Here is a 15,488-nt window from a genome sequence, read left to right on the forward strand (position 1 = left end):
TAACCACTACTCATTAGTTCCTCATTAGTTCTTCATTAGTTCCTCTGTAAGGACTGTATTTTTGTGTACCTTATTGTAAAGTGTGGCCATTAAAATTACGTCAAAGCAGGTGTTTGCCTAATTACCAAGGGTGCTGGTAATCATGCAAGTAATGGGTGAGCCATCTCCTATTCAGGCTTTGTCATCAGACCAGAAGTGAGCGCTTGTATACTGCTGCTGCGTAACGCCAACATAATATCTGGATATTTCGACTGGCATGGCTAACAGTCAACATTCTCCAGATTTTTTTTTTTTAGCCTTATACTCCAACTTGACTCGCAGAGGTAATTCCACTCTTTCATCAGTCTAGACAAGAGACAAGAGTCTTACACGCTTGCATTCTTCTTCTATTGTTTTGGTGTGTCATGTGTCTGTGTCTGTGCGTTTCCAGCGGCACATGTAGTTGTGCGTTATATATGACATGGTTTTCACATGCCAAAAAAAACAAAAACAAGGAGCGTTCCCGTGTTGGCAGGGCCTCACTGTCACTCAGTGGAGTATGGTTTTCATCTGCATGTGCTCGAATATACAAGTTTCAGTCAGAAAGCCAGATATCTGCAGGCTGCTATTTGACCCCTTTGCAAAGATAACAATTTCCTCAAATTCTGCCTTTATTTCAGGCATTTTCTTTCTTAGTCATGACATGATTTATTCCACAAAAAATTGGTGGCAGGAGTGCGATTCCGTGGCTTATTGGATCTGGACCTGTGGCGGACAGCAAGTGATGATTCTGGAATTTTATTTTTTCTGTTCTTTTTCTGTATTTGATGGTGTTTGTATGTTTTTGATTTTCGATGATTTTGGACCACCGTAAAAACATGATTATATGCTAAAAATAATTATAAGAAACAATGTAAATCTAATATGAATGTTGATAAATACATGTAGAATGAACAAGAAGTTTTGCTTGTTGCCATAAGTTTGTGATCAATGGTTTATATTTCTAATGTGATTATGGTGAAAAAACACTCCTTCACACGCCCATCAGTATAAAAGATGACTTTAACTTTTAATAATACTCCACATCATTCATTATACACTAGGTCCCCAACTTACGAACACCCAACTAGCGAACACTCATGGATACGAACACAAGCCGACTGGTCTATCTTTTATTTTATTTTGCCTTGTAGTCGCTCAATCTGTATTTATACTGCTACTGTACATGCTTGACCAGTAGAGGGCGCTGTGACACTTCTAATGGGACCAACAGAGGAAGCCATTTGAACTAATGAGACCCACAGAGCAAGAGTTAGACGCTGGGGAGATAAAGCTAAGTGGAAAGCTAAATTATACAACCCAGACAGAGCGTGTGATTAAAGTTTCTGAAGAGTTAATAAGCCTGCTTAATTCTACACCACCCACAGAACACTACCTCTTTTAGAAGAGTCTAACGACGACGACCATTTGTCCTTTTTTTCCAATATCTCCTCCTCCAGCTCCTCCACAACAACGTATGTTCGACCACTCCTCTTCAAAGGTAAATAACATTTATCATTACGTATTATTATATCACTTTTATTATTGTTTTTTTCATTAATTATCCTGGTTTAATATTACTACTGCATCCAAACTCATATTTACATACATGCACATATACTGTATATGTATACACGTACATGTGGTAAGGTTCCACACTCCTAATACCGTGGCAATGGACAACAAAAGCTATGACAACCAACTCCGAACCAGCTTTGAAACAGTGAAAAAAAAATTATCTGTGAGGTGATGCCACCATGAGACCTCTGACTTGAGGGGAGTACAGGAGTTTTTGTGCATGTGCAGCAGAGCTGTCAGTCACTGTGGGCTTCAGGGCGCAGTAGAAGATGGCGGAGTCGTTCAGCTGCACGTCTTCGATCACCAGAGGAGCTCGCTGGGCACTGGCGTTCATGCTGCAGCTGAACCTCTTGTCAAAGCTGCTCACCGTCTTTTCCTGACTGCTCACAAAGCGGCTCAAGATGAACTCTGGTGCCGCCTGGCCATTCTTTTTGTACCAGAAGATATAGTAGTTGGCAGAACTGGTGCCTTCGTAACTACAGTCCAGCATCACGACATTGCTCTTCACTACATGCATGTCCACTGTTGGCTGGTTGACTGTCTGGGCGCCACTTCCTGTCAGAGGACAAACAACAAAGGTTAGCCAGACATCATATGACCTGACATGCACACCTCACACGACCTTACCGAGGCTCCAGGCAACCATCAGCACACACACCAGCGTACGCTTCATGTCTGCATTCCAGGGCTGCGTGTACGCTGACTTGGTGGCTGAGGAGGCAGGGCCTAATCCCACTGAGGCAGGTGCTTCACACACATACACACACACACACACACACAGTCAGAGGTGGTCATGTGCATGTTGAACAGCGCCTCCCACTGGTGGATGCAGTGTGGTTATTGTGCAGCCACGTGCACTGTCACAGTCACTGTAGGCCTTACAGCACAGTAGATGACAACATGGGGGTGCAGTGAAGACCACCTCAGGTCCAAATGAAAAGTCCATGTGTTTCTGTCACGCCTGAACTTTGTCAAGTCGTCTTCTGCTTGGGAATACTCTCTGACCAGCAGCTGTGGAGGAGAATCGCGTTTCTTTTGGTACCAGGACAGGCTGGTGTTGGCCCCGGAGAAGTTGCAGGGCAGCGTCAGAACGTCACCCTCCAAAACCACCACCTGCTCCATGGATGATGCCATCACGCCCTGACGAGAACCTGACAATAACAGAATGCATTCAACGAACACTACAAGATTCTTGGCTCACAACCTGTAGACCAGGGGTGTCAAACTCATTTTCACTTAGGGCCACATCGACATAATGGCTGTCCTCAATGGGCCAGATGTAACTTAGAAATAAAACTAAATGTAATCGAATGTAATGTAAAATAAACGTAACAACTCCTTAATGTTAAATAACTCTAAATTTATTACTTATTCAAGTGACAAACATTACAGTTGCATAGAAAAAAAATATCTTTACTTGTTGCTCTGTTACAACATAAATCATTTGAATTTGTCAGCTTATGAAACCCACACTACTCCATCAATCAATGATCAAACTATCCAAGTGAATGAAGAAAAATAACATAAAACACAAGTTATTACATTAACTTTGTTCAAAGCGTTTTTGTCAAAGTTAAAAGGGGCTTAATTACAGTAAAATCAACAATTGTGAGCTGCTAACAACATGCATGTCAGATGAAGCATTTCACAAAAAAAGGCTGCACAGTCTTGCATCCAACTCATGGTTTGACTACAATAATTTGTCTGTATACAAACATAAAACCTGCAAATACTAAATGATTGCAACAGCAGCTACACATAAATAATACGTAATCAACTAAAAATCACAAAATAAAAGTTGACTCAGTATATTGGTCAAGTTTTTAGATTAGTAACTAAGCTAAAAACTGATATGTTTTAAAGTCTGTAATTGGTCGGGACACACCTGCTCACAGACCTTCAGCATGCACTGCTTCAAAAAACGCTCCCTCTGAAAAACACTTGGAAGCGTGGGCAATTTTTTCATCCACAATAAAGCTAGATTCCACTGCCGCATTGTTTTTGGCTGTGGATTTCGTGACCACACTCTGCTGCAACCGCAGTTTGCCTTTTAATTCTTGGGCAATTTGATGCTTTTCTTGAAGGCTAGCTTTCGCGTACTTAGCTGCATGTTTAGCGTCAAAATGCCGACGCAGATTGTACTCTTTAACAACCGACACCGCTTCGTAAATACAAAAGACATACCGGTCTTTCTCCTTGAAGCACAAACAAGTACCCGCCTTCCCATCTGTCTTGATACGGTCTTGCATCCGCGTCAACTTTTCTCTCCCTGCACATTTTGGGATCATTATTTATTTGTCAATTCAACTCGTTGGCATTGATGTGGAGACACTGCCGTTTAGTGGCGGCGAGCCGTCACTTCGTATTGTAGTTGATAGGCCTTGTGGGAAATGTAGTTTTTGATCAAAGCACGCTTTTGACCTATTTAATTGCTCTCGCGGGCCACATAAAATGACGTGGCGGGCCACATTTGGCCCGCGGGCTGGAGTTTGACACCTATGCTGTAGATGTACCTGCCAGAACGCTGAGTGCAAACACGTATGCCAGGGGGAGGAACATCATGATCTACAACACTGTGACCACCACCATGACACGTCCTTTATATGACACCATGGAGCTCCGCCTCCCACAATGCCCCATTGACAAGCACACCCTTCATTTCCTTAACACACACACAAGGTGATGAAATGTCATGGGGTCAGAAGGTGACAGTTATGGAGGTGTCCCCCTAAAAAGGCTGTAGGAAGTGTCCATGAAGAGAGGCAACAGTAGTAGACTGCAGAGTGGCTGACATTAACGTTCACGCTTCTCTGCTGTTGTTCCACATTCTCCATCATGGTGCCATTTATCACACTTCCATGTTCTGGGTGGGACTTGAAGACATGCAGTGCTTGCTTGTTTGTACCAGAAGAAGTACTGGGAACTGGAAATGTAAAAATATGATGATCATGATCACGATCACCTGACCACCTTCTGACGCCAACACTTCACTGATCACCACCATCAGCTGGTCGCCGCAGACGAACGAAAGATGAGACGAACGTGTTTGAGTGTGTGTCACGAGTGACCTTTCATCTCACCGACTCATCTGCCAGAGAGATGAGCTCACGTGACTCAAACTCTGCACTTCCTGTACTTCAAAGTGTCCATTGTTAAGAAAAACACTGTTGTCACTGACTGTCAGAGGAAATGAAAGAATATTAGAAATAAGAATTGCAAAAAGGAAGTATGAGACCTACTTCAAATGATGTATGTTCAGCACCGTTAGGTTATATATTCATATTTTATATTATATTTTATTTTATGTATTTATTTTTTATTGTTTCTGAAATGTGGGCTGAGAATATAAAAAACTTGATTAGTCGTTTTTAAAATAAAGTTCTTTTCAGAAGAATACAGTGCAAATTTGTCCTAAGAGTTACGTTGACCAGGTCACATGACTGCCACTGTCATGTTCTGTGTGTTGCTCTGCTACCCTCTGCCGTTCAATGTGTCGCAGCACATCCCTGAACCTGCCCAGGACTTAATTGGTCACACCTGCAGCTCATTACAACCTGCCTTCTTAAGCTGCAGCCAAACTCCAGACCAGCGCCAGATTGTACTTCCTGACCACCCGCTCCCCGCTCCCCGCTCCCCGCTCCCCGCTCCCCGCTCCCCGCTCCCCGCTCCCCGCTCCCCGCTCCCCGCTCCCCGCTCATTCCGGCGCCTTGTTCCTTACCCTGCTTTCGGTTCAACACTTTGCTACCATTACCTGCTCTTTTGCATTTTTGTATTTCCTTTTGTTTATTAAATCTTTACCTTACAAACTGCTCCTTGTCTTGCATTGGGATCCTAACCTCCCGCCGTGTCACACGGCGCTCGTGACAGTCACGTTCCAACTTTTTATTTGCCTCGTGAGTTTAGCGCTGTGTATTTAACTGCTGTTTACATCCCACCACGAGCTAACAACGCTAACGCACTAGGCCTCCTGCATGACATCATTGATAAACACGAGACCAAACACCCAGACGCTGTATTTATTATATCTGGCGATTTCAACCACTGTAACCTCAGGACTGTCCTCCCCAAATATTACCAGCATGTGAGCTTCCCACAAGGGAAAATAACATCCTGGACCAAGTCTACTGCAACATGAAAGGTGCTTTGAAGGCTGTTCCAAGACCCCACTTTGGAAAGGCTGACCACATCTCTATATTCCTTTATCCAACATACAGACAACTTCTTAAAAAAGCTCCCCCTGTACGTACAGCAGTTAAAGTGTGGAATGAAGAAACTGATCAAGTACTTCAGGACTGCTTTGGCTGCACAAACTGGGATGTGTTTAAAACTGCAGCGGGGAGGGAAGATTGTACTGTTGATTTGGATGAATATGCTTCTGCTGTTACTGGCTACATTAGCACATGTATAGAGACTGTTACCACCACCAAGTATTACAGAAAATACCCTAACCAAAAACAGTGGATGAACTGTGATGTAAGGGCTAAGCTACGTGCTCGTTCGACTGCATTTGTCATGGGCACCGCTGATGACTACAAAAAGGCCAGATATGACCTGAGGAGGTCCATACGAGAGGCCAAAAGACAGTACAGACAGAAGCTGGAGGTCTACTATTCCACCTCAGACCCTCGGCGCATGTGGGCGGGGCTCCAGCACATCACAGACTATCGACAGCAGAGTAGCGTAGCCACGTCCAGCCAAACCACACTTCCTGATGAGTTGAATGAGTTCTATGCCCGCTTTGATACCCAAACTCCTGATGAGCAGAGAGGGTGGCTGAACCTGGGGAGCACACAGGACTCACCTCTCATGGTGACATCAGCTGATGTGCGCAGGGTTCTGAACAAAACAAACCCACGAAAAGCAGCAGGGCCAGACAACATCTCAGGACGTGCACTTCGGGTTTGCTCATCAGAGCTAGCTGATGTGCTTGCTGACATATTTAACCTGTCGCTTGCACAAGCATCTGTACCGACCTGCTTTAAGTCCACCACCATAGTGCCCGTACCCAAGAAGAGCAACATGACCTGCTTGAATGACTATCGCCCTATAGCACTCACTCCTATTGTTATGAAGTGCTTTGAAAGATTAGTCATGACCCACATCAAAAAGAGCATCCCGGCGGCAACCGTGGACCCTCTACAGTTTGCATATCGCCAGAACCGGTCCACGGATGATGCAGTCAACACTGCCATCCACACAGCCCTTTCTCACCTACAGGGCCAGGACACATACGTCAGAATGCTATTTATAGACTATAGCTCTGCATTCAATACAGTCAGCCCCCACAAACTCACAGATAAGCTCCTCACACTTGGCCTGTCTCCCTCCCTCTGTAACTGGGTGTTTAACTTTCTCACAGGCAGGCCCCAGTCAGTCAGAGTCCACAACCGCACATCCAGCTCAAGAATTGTGAGCACTGGGACCCCACAGGGGTGTGTGCTGAGTCCACTCCTCTACACGCTCTTCACCTACGATTGCGTGGCCTCCCAGAACAACACCAGCATCATTAAATTTGCAGATGACACTACAGTCATCGGACTGATCACTGGTGGTGTTGAAACATCATACAGAAGAGAGGTGGCGGACCTCATAGCTTGGTGTCGTGATAACAATCTCCTTCTCAATACAGATAAGACTAAAGAGATGATCATCGACCCAAGAACAAGGGAAAAGGAGCCGCATAGACCCCTGTTTATTGATGAGACTGAGGTGGAGAGGGTGAAAACCTTCAAGTTCCTTGGCACACACATCAGCGAGGACCTCACCTGGTCTCACAACACCCAACAAATTCTGAAGAAGTCCCAAAGGAGACTGTACTTCCTGAGAAGACTGAGGAAATTTGGCATGTCCACCACAATCCTGAGTTGCTTCTACAGATGCACTATGGAAAGTGTCCTTACCGCCTCCATCACTGTTTGGTACGGTAACTGTACAACACGTGATAGGAAGGCACTCCAGCGGGTGATCAAGACCTCACAGAACATTGTTGGGGCAGCCCTCCCCTCACTGCAAGACATTTATAAATCTAGAGTCCTACGCAGAACACACAACCTCATCAAGGACAGCACACATCCACAACACTCACTATTCACACTCCTACCGTCAGGCAGACGCTACAGGAGTTTGAAGTCCAGGACCACAAGGCTGGCAAACAGCTTTTACCCACAGGCCATCAGGCTCCTCAACGAAGCACTCGCACACGCCGCACGCAACACACGCACACACTCATAGCACTTTATTTATTTATTTATTTGTATTATTTACTTGTATTAATGTCTCGTCTGTTGTTGTTGCTTAATTTATTGGTATATATGTTTATGTGTTTATGTTTCTTATGTTCTTATTCTTTCATTTGTTTTCTTTCTTTTCTTGGGAGAATGAACAGAATAAGATTTTCATTGCATGGTATAACTGCTGTTGTACTATGCACATGACAATAAAACTCTCTTGAATCTTGAATCTTGAATCTTGAACGTACAACACTGCACCCTGCGGGCCACACGTATATGGTGGCAGAAGTGTTGCAACAGCACCTTCCACTGGCACGAGGTAGCGTGTGCAGGCTGCTCTTGGAAACAGAACTGTGAGTAATGTATTGTGGTGAGTCGCCTTTCATCATGGAATAATTTATTGTTCATACTCTTATTTAGTATTTTACGGCTAAATTTCAAATTATTTATTTTATTATTATTATTATTAGAAATTATTAGAAATGTTTGACATACAGTACAAATTGCCTGGGAGAACGTGTATATATGTCACAAACAGCAATTCCTAAACTATATAACCGAGTGAAAGAAGACGTGTTGAAGGACATCAAAAACACAACATTTTCTGTGGTCCAGCCCAAATATGACTCCCTACATTATTTTAACAATACACTACGTCACTGTTGAATGGACACTTCACTCCAAGTGTTTAAAGACCAGGTATATGCCAGAGAACCACACTGCTGGCACCCTGGGGAAAAACCTTAAGTCTGCTCTAGCAGACTGGGGACTGGATGAGGACAGACTATAGTCTATTATGTTCGTCTGTTTAATGTTTAGTATTTAAAACCTCTTGACATTGTGATTATAGTAGTAATTCAAGTTTATTGCATTTGATAAGATGTACTCGCATTATGCCATAAAAATAATGAAAAAATCAGTGTCAAGCAACTGACTGACTGAAGCTCACACGGGTACACTAGAGTCTAGGGTACACTAGAGTCCCTTGATAGAGAGAGTTACGACAACTGAGATTACGCCGCCATGTTGGGGCCAATTCAAGCGTGCGCAGTATAACAATGCATGTAAAAAGTGGTATAAAGAATATTAAGGTATTCAGTGTAATATCCATAAAATAACTACAGTTTAGATTAAGTGCACGAAATTAGGTTCCCCGACCATACAGATCAAAATAAATCTAAATTTGGGCCAGATTATAAACAGTACAGTATAATACGATTTTTATATATTTTTTTTTCATTATTGCACTTCACATCTAACATTGCGAATTCTTTCTACAGTTTTGAAGCATTTTAAATGAAACTTAGGGTAAATGAGGACATTGACATGAAGATGTGCAAGACATGTTTTTTTTGTTTGTCGGACAAAGCGTTGCCATGGTAAATTTGCTCGAGATCACGGATTACTTTATTTGCAACCAGAGGTGATTTACACAAGGATCATTCACATTAAACAGAAATTCACAACACCAAATACAACACATGGGACCGAACACTCTCAGTTGACCTACCTCGCACAGCTTTGAAGACGAGTTCGGCTTCCAGCCCAAATGGTTGATTTTATTCTCCCAATTTGTCCGTCTGTTGATATCTGAAGGGAATCTGTACAGCTTGAAACCCTTGTCGTGTCTATTTGTGCATCCAAATGCACAACAACCCGGCATTTTTGATGAATAAACAACAATACAGCCAAGAATACTTTTGTATTCTGTTGTATAAAGGCGAACGCAAATGCGAATTTGGCCCCAAGATGGCTCCTCTGCCCCTGCCATGCCACTGACCTGTTGCCCCCCAATTTTAATCGCACAGTAGACACTTAGGGTTTGGGGGGGGCTGGTCAGGTGGCAGCTGTCCCCCGATTTTAATTGCATCATTAGCACACATCGATCATGAGGATCTATTCCCCACATACAGAGATACCTGTACACACGTACATATGCACACTCGCAGTACATACGTACTTCCCCACATTACTCACTGAGTTAACCAGGGTGTTATTATGTTGTTGGTTTTATTACAGCGACGGTGATGTCAGCAGTATGATTATAGTTTTTTTTACAATGATATGCATTACAGTTATTGTCATTCTGTTCACTATAATAGATAATCATTTCATGACTACTATTATGTGTGACTGTTTCAATGCAGCATTGTCATTGTGGTTGTTGATATTATTTTGACCTTTCCGTCAGGGTCTTTATAGACGTCACAGACATTTATTTGCTGATGTAGTTCTGTATGTTTCTATTGTTCTGTTATTGTTGTCACAATTGTTGTTGCTGCTGTTGTCCTTATCTCACCCCCCCCCCCCACCTCCCCCACCCCACCCTGTTTTCTTTTTTCTTTTCTCTTCTTCTCTGTCCCCTCCTGCTCTGGTCCGGTCGCTCCAAATTTAATAACAAGCATCTAAGTCAAATAAATCCTGTATAACAGGGGAAGTGTATATCACACTTTTCCCTGGCAGAGTAAAGCTGTTGAGCACTTGAGGGCATTTAGATCTACAATTCTATCTGCCTTAAAGGCTGGACAGGACAGGGAGAAGTAAATGGTGGCAACTGTCAGCATTTACATGTATAAATACAAAATAGACAAAATAGAAAGAACAGAAGAACTAGGGATGAGCAAGTACCCCACGAGTACCTGCATCTGTATCTGTTCACCCATCTAAATGATCTGTATCCACTGAACTCTATAGTGGAATGTGTCATGAGTGAGTGTGCTGCTCTGCTGCCACCTAATGTTTATTTTCCATCAGAGGTGGAGCAGGCACACCTGCGTTCAATTAACGCTGGATTATTTAGACCAGGCAGCAACTTCACCTAGTTGCCAGAACGTCTTCTCCTGCAAGCCTGATTCCCTAGATTACCTGTTTGTTCTGTACCCCTGTCCTAATTCTGGTCTTACATCGTGCCTACCGTGAGTAGTGGCTGTTTTGCATGTCTTTTCCTGCCATTGCAGTGGTTGCCTTGTACAGAGATTTTTGGTTACCTAGCTGTGAGTATTTTTCCCTATCTCCTTTTGACGATTGTGATTTTTTTGTTCTACACTTTTTTCCCTGCTATCCGTGTTTGCAGTGTTTTTTGTTAGTGCTTAGTTTTTCCTTAATCCCGTGACTTAAGCCGGTTATTTTGTGTTGTGTTTTTTCATGGACATTGATATTTCTGTTTAGTTGTACTTTAATAAATCCTTTTTGTTACACTGAACATTTGTGGTGCTGTCTGCTGTGGAATCCATCACCAACACTCGCCATCTCGTGACAGAATGGCCCCGATCGATTGCTGCGCGTTGATTGACCGTAGAGGCCTGACGCCACCGGAAGTATAGAAGTCGCCATGTTGTTTCACCCAAAACAACAAAGCCGACTGGCGTTCTGCGACATACTGTATTAATAATTTGTTTACCATCACAGTAACACTAATACAAATAATTTATAACACCAAAAAAAATTTGGTTTTTAATACAGGCGTTTCTAAGTGCGTTTTTTTGTCTGTAATATTAAATAGCAGGAATTTAAAGTTAAATAAAAATAGTTTCAAAGAAATAAATCTGTAAGCATCTTTTCATCCAAGTAGTTGTAAATTACCCCTTATTCTCCTTTTAGATTTCCACACTGCAATGCTCAACTTCTAAAGCAATGGGTAGTAAATATGAGGAGAGACAGGTGGATTCCTGCAGCCAGATCGCAACTCTGTTGTAGTCATTTCACCGAGGAGAACTTCGACAAGACCGGCCAGACTGTTAGATTGCGACAAAATGCAGTTACAACAATATTTGACTTTCCTGATCATCTTCTAAAGGTATGCATTGCATTTAACTTTGATACTACGTAGATCCTTATAACAAATACCTTGTGAACACTGAAATTGACGGTATGAGTGTGAATAATGAGTGTTGTGGATGTGTGCTGTCCTTGATGAGGTTGTTTGTTCTTCGTGGGACGCCAGATTTATAAATGTCTTGCAGTGAGGGGAGGACTGCCCCAACAATGTTCTGTGAGGTCTTGATCACCCGGTGGAGTGCCTTCCTATCTCGTGTTGTACAGTTACCGTACCAAACAGTGACGGAGGCGGTAAGAACACTTTCGATCTAAAGAAGCAACTAAGGGTTTTGGTGGACATGCCAAATTTCCTCAGTCTTCTCAGGAAGTACAGCCTCTTTTGGGACTTCTTGATAACTTGTTGGGTGTTGTGAGACCAGGTGAGGTCCTCGCTGATGTGTGTGCCAAGGAACTTGAAGGTTTTCACCCTCTCCACCTCAGTCTCATCAATAAACAGGGGTCTATGCGACTCCTTTTCCCTTGTTCTTGGGTCAATGATCATCTCTTTGGTCTTATCTGTATTGAAAACATCCACTGATGGCAAAGAGGGAAATAATCTGGCAGCGTTGTTCACTGTAGCTTTCTCAAAAGCAGCGCGTTCAGTACTACAAGCAAAATTTTCCAACTCTATATCACCAGCCCTCCCCCCAAAAAAACCTGTCAGTGACTGACGCACAAGCTATCTTGTGAAATGCACCGCATACATTATGAAAGAAATATAAGATTGCAACGTGCATACCGCAATGTATTGAGAGGGATGTAATATTTGACCACGATTATGTATAAAATGTAGTATGATAGCCATACAGGCAAAATGTTTGATGCAGCTGTGTGGGCATACCTAATGTTGTGGCCAGTCAATACACGTTACTGTTACCACTCTCCGTTTCCTGCCAAGTGAAAATTAACAAAATTCTTATATTGTTGGTAGCATGCCTGTTTTATGGTTACTTCATGGAATACGACAAAAATACATTTAAAGGAAAAAAAGCAATCATGCTCCACCAATTGAGTTGCATAAGTGACTGACGCAAACACAAACCTGCACAGCGCTGTCTTGTCAAATGCACCGTGTACTTTACAAAACAAGTTTATATAGCTGCAAACCAAAATAGAGGCGAGCTGAGGAAAATCTAATGAAGTGGAGGCAAAGCCACACGAGTCGTTTTCAACTTACCAATTGCACCGTGTATGTGAATGCGGCACCGCTCAGTTCCCATGTGGCTCCAGCCTGCACAGTGGGAGGGGAGGGGCGGTCGCTGTGTGTGACTGTCCAATCACAGTGCGTGAAGAGTGAATATATAATGAGAATTTTCTCTCAGCACGATTACGAATAATGATGTGTACTCGTTTCATGCTCGTATTCGGCAAAAATACATTATCCGTAACGGATACACGTTTTATAACAAGTGTCTGGCTCATCCCTAAGAAGAATTTAGTGGTTAGAACATTTCTCCACCTTAGATGATTTAAATGATGATGGATAGAACCAGATTGAAATTGTGGTCAGTCACATGCGATCTCCCACTTTCTGCTAAGGTAATGGCTCTTCTTTGCCTGCTATCATGCTACCTTGGCTGCACTCTTGCCAACTCCTCAGTAAGAAAAGTAGCTATTGGTTGTCCTAGACGTCGTTACATCACGCCATCAGCTAATTTGCATATTACTTGCATATGATGCTGTAGGAAAAAAAGTATAACCTCATAGGTGAGACAAAACAGTGAGTAAAAACACCTTAATTATATTTAGAACTACAAATAAACTTGATTATTCGTTTGTTAATTTAAAATTGGCAATCATTTCATCAAAATAAAATCATTTTAATATCTTATCTCAGCCAGTGCCTCTCAAAGTCTGGACAGCGTAGTAATAACATCCGGACTCTCCTCCAGCCTCCACCCTTGATCTTGCAGTAAGGCCTACTATTTACCACACAACATTCTCCCATAACACGTTCTGACACACTGACAGGTCACTGCAAATGAGGCTGGAGTGGATGACAAGTAATTTAATGACGATTAACAATCATTTACGTTTTAGATTCCGCTCTGTAATACAGGGTGAGATCGTGCCCCCGCGCATGCATGATTCATGGATGCGTAGAGCTCCACTATGATCTCAATGTGCCGCGGGAGTGTGTTCTGACCACTTGTGCCTACTTTCGGGACGGGGCAGACCTCTCAGTGAGAACAGAAATTGAAGAACAATATGCACTTTCACTTTTAAGTCTCCAAATACCAGAAAACTCTCAAACAACGCCAAAATAAGTTGTGAGATTTATCGCTAGTCGCTTTTGAGAAAATATGTTGCCAAGGTGGTTTGGAATGTCCATAGATATAGCGACAAAGTCGGCAAGTTGACAACACTGCTTGACTGCGTGTGGCACATTACTGCCACCTCATGCTCTGGAGAGGTATTGCAGATGTTACTCCGATTTAAATGCATCAGGTTGTGTTGACATAAAGCAATCTTGTAGATTTAAAGACTTAGCATTTCATGAAACTACATCATTTAAAAATGGTCAACCACTAACCATGACAGAATGTAATTGAAGGCACAATTATGACGATAAAGCAGACACCCGTGTTGATTTTTTTTAGTGTACTTTGAATTTAAATGTTTTTTGCATGATTCATTGGTCACCCTCAGATGGGTGGTCTCTCCCCTTCACTCAACACAGTGCAGTACTCCTCCAGCCGTGCCTCCTCTCTGTTTGCCCTTAAAAAGTGTTAAAAAAAAAAAAATATATATATATATATATATATATATATATATATATATATATATACATACTGCAAAAAAAAGTTAGAGGATAATAAGTGGGTGATGTATTAGTAACAAAATGATGCCACATAATTTGATAGAAATGAAAATGATCACCCTATAGAGGGGGGAAATCCACATGAGGTCGGGCATTGTCATGGACCAGGAAGAACCCAGGTCCTGCTGCACCAGCATAGGTTCTGACAATGAGTCCAAGGATTTTATCCCAATACCTAATAGCAGTCAGGGTGCCATTATCTAACCACACTTTTGTATAGCTAGTTTAGCTTTTCCCCTGCTTGGCTTTTTTCCTGCAGCGTCGCCTTGTGTTTTGTCTTTTTGTTACTGCTTGGTCTTCGGCAGTCGACCCTGTAAGTACCCACGTTTGTTCCTGCTGCAGTTCAGCAGTGTTTTTGAGTTTTGTATTTTTCTCCTGCTCCTGCTAGTTCCCTGAAAGCAGCGCTTTCTGTATATTTTTTCTCTTGTTTTTTTCCCGTGGCAGTTTTGAGTTTTACTTTGACTTTTTGTGCGACTTTTTGTGTTCACTATTTTTGTATGAACTGTTCGTAAATACATTGTTGTTACACGGACTTCTGCTTCTCTGCGTCTTGGGGTTCTACTTCTGGCTTTCCGCCAGTTTGTGACGGAACATTCTGGCCACGATGGACCCCGCAGAGCTCGAGCATATTCGGTCTGCCTTGTCCCATCAGGGACAACTGGTGGGCAGCTATGATAAGTCGTTACGTGACATCATTGAAGCCATTACGGCTTTAGCCACTAACGTGGGTGCAGTGGAGCAGCGTCTGGAGCAAGTGCTGTCTCCTGCTAGCCCTAAAGTAACCGCCTCGCCACTTACTTGATAGCCGCCAGTCTGCCACAAACGCTGCCATTTCCTCATTTGCCTCATCGTGAGCCCAGTATTCCCCATCCACCGCGTTTTTCTGGAGAATCCGCTTCCTGCGAACAATTCCTTCACCATTGTTCTCTGGTTTTTTGACCAGCAACCTCGTACTTACGCTTCTGACCAGACCAAGGTGGCATTTGTCATGAGTCTGCTTACAGACTACCCGATCTTTTTGTCTC

General features: G+C 42.9%; 1 gene segment (V, D, J or C); it reads right to left on the bottom strand.

Moving 5' to 3' along the window:
- Positions 1-1,065: 1,065 nt before the first annotated feature.
- LOC129193026 (T cell receptor alpha variable 38-1-like) lies at positions 1,066-2,419 on the bottom strand. The segment is given in 2 exon segments: positions 1,066-2,151; positions 2,224-2,419. Coding segments are annotated over 2 exon segments (444 nt in total).
- Between the last annotated feature and the right edge of the window lie 13,069 nt (positions 2,420-15,488).

This window comes from Dunckerocampus dactyliophorus, chromosome 13 (assembly GCF_027744805.1).
Source record: "Dunckerocampus dactyliophorus isolate RoL2022-P2 chromosome 13, RoL_Ddac_1.1, whole genome shotgun sequence".
Lineage (NCBI taxonomy): Eukaryota > Metazoa > Chordata > Actinopteri > Syngnathiformes > Syngnathidae > Dunckerocampus > Dunckerocampus dactyliophorus.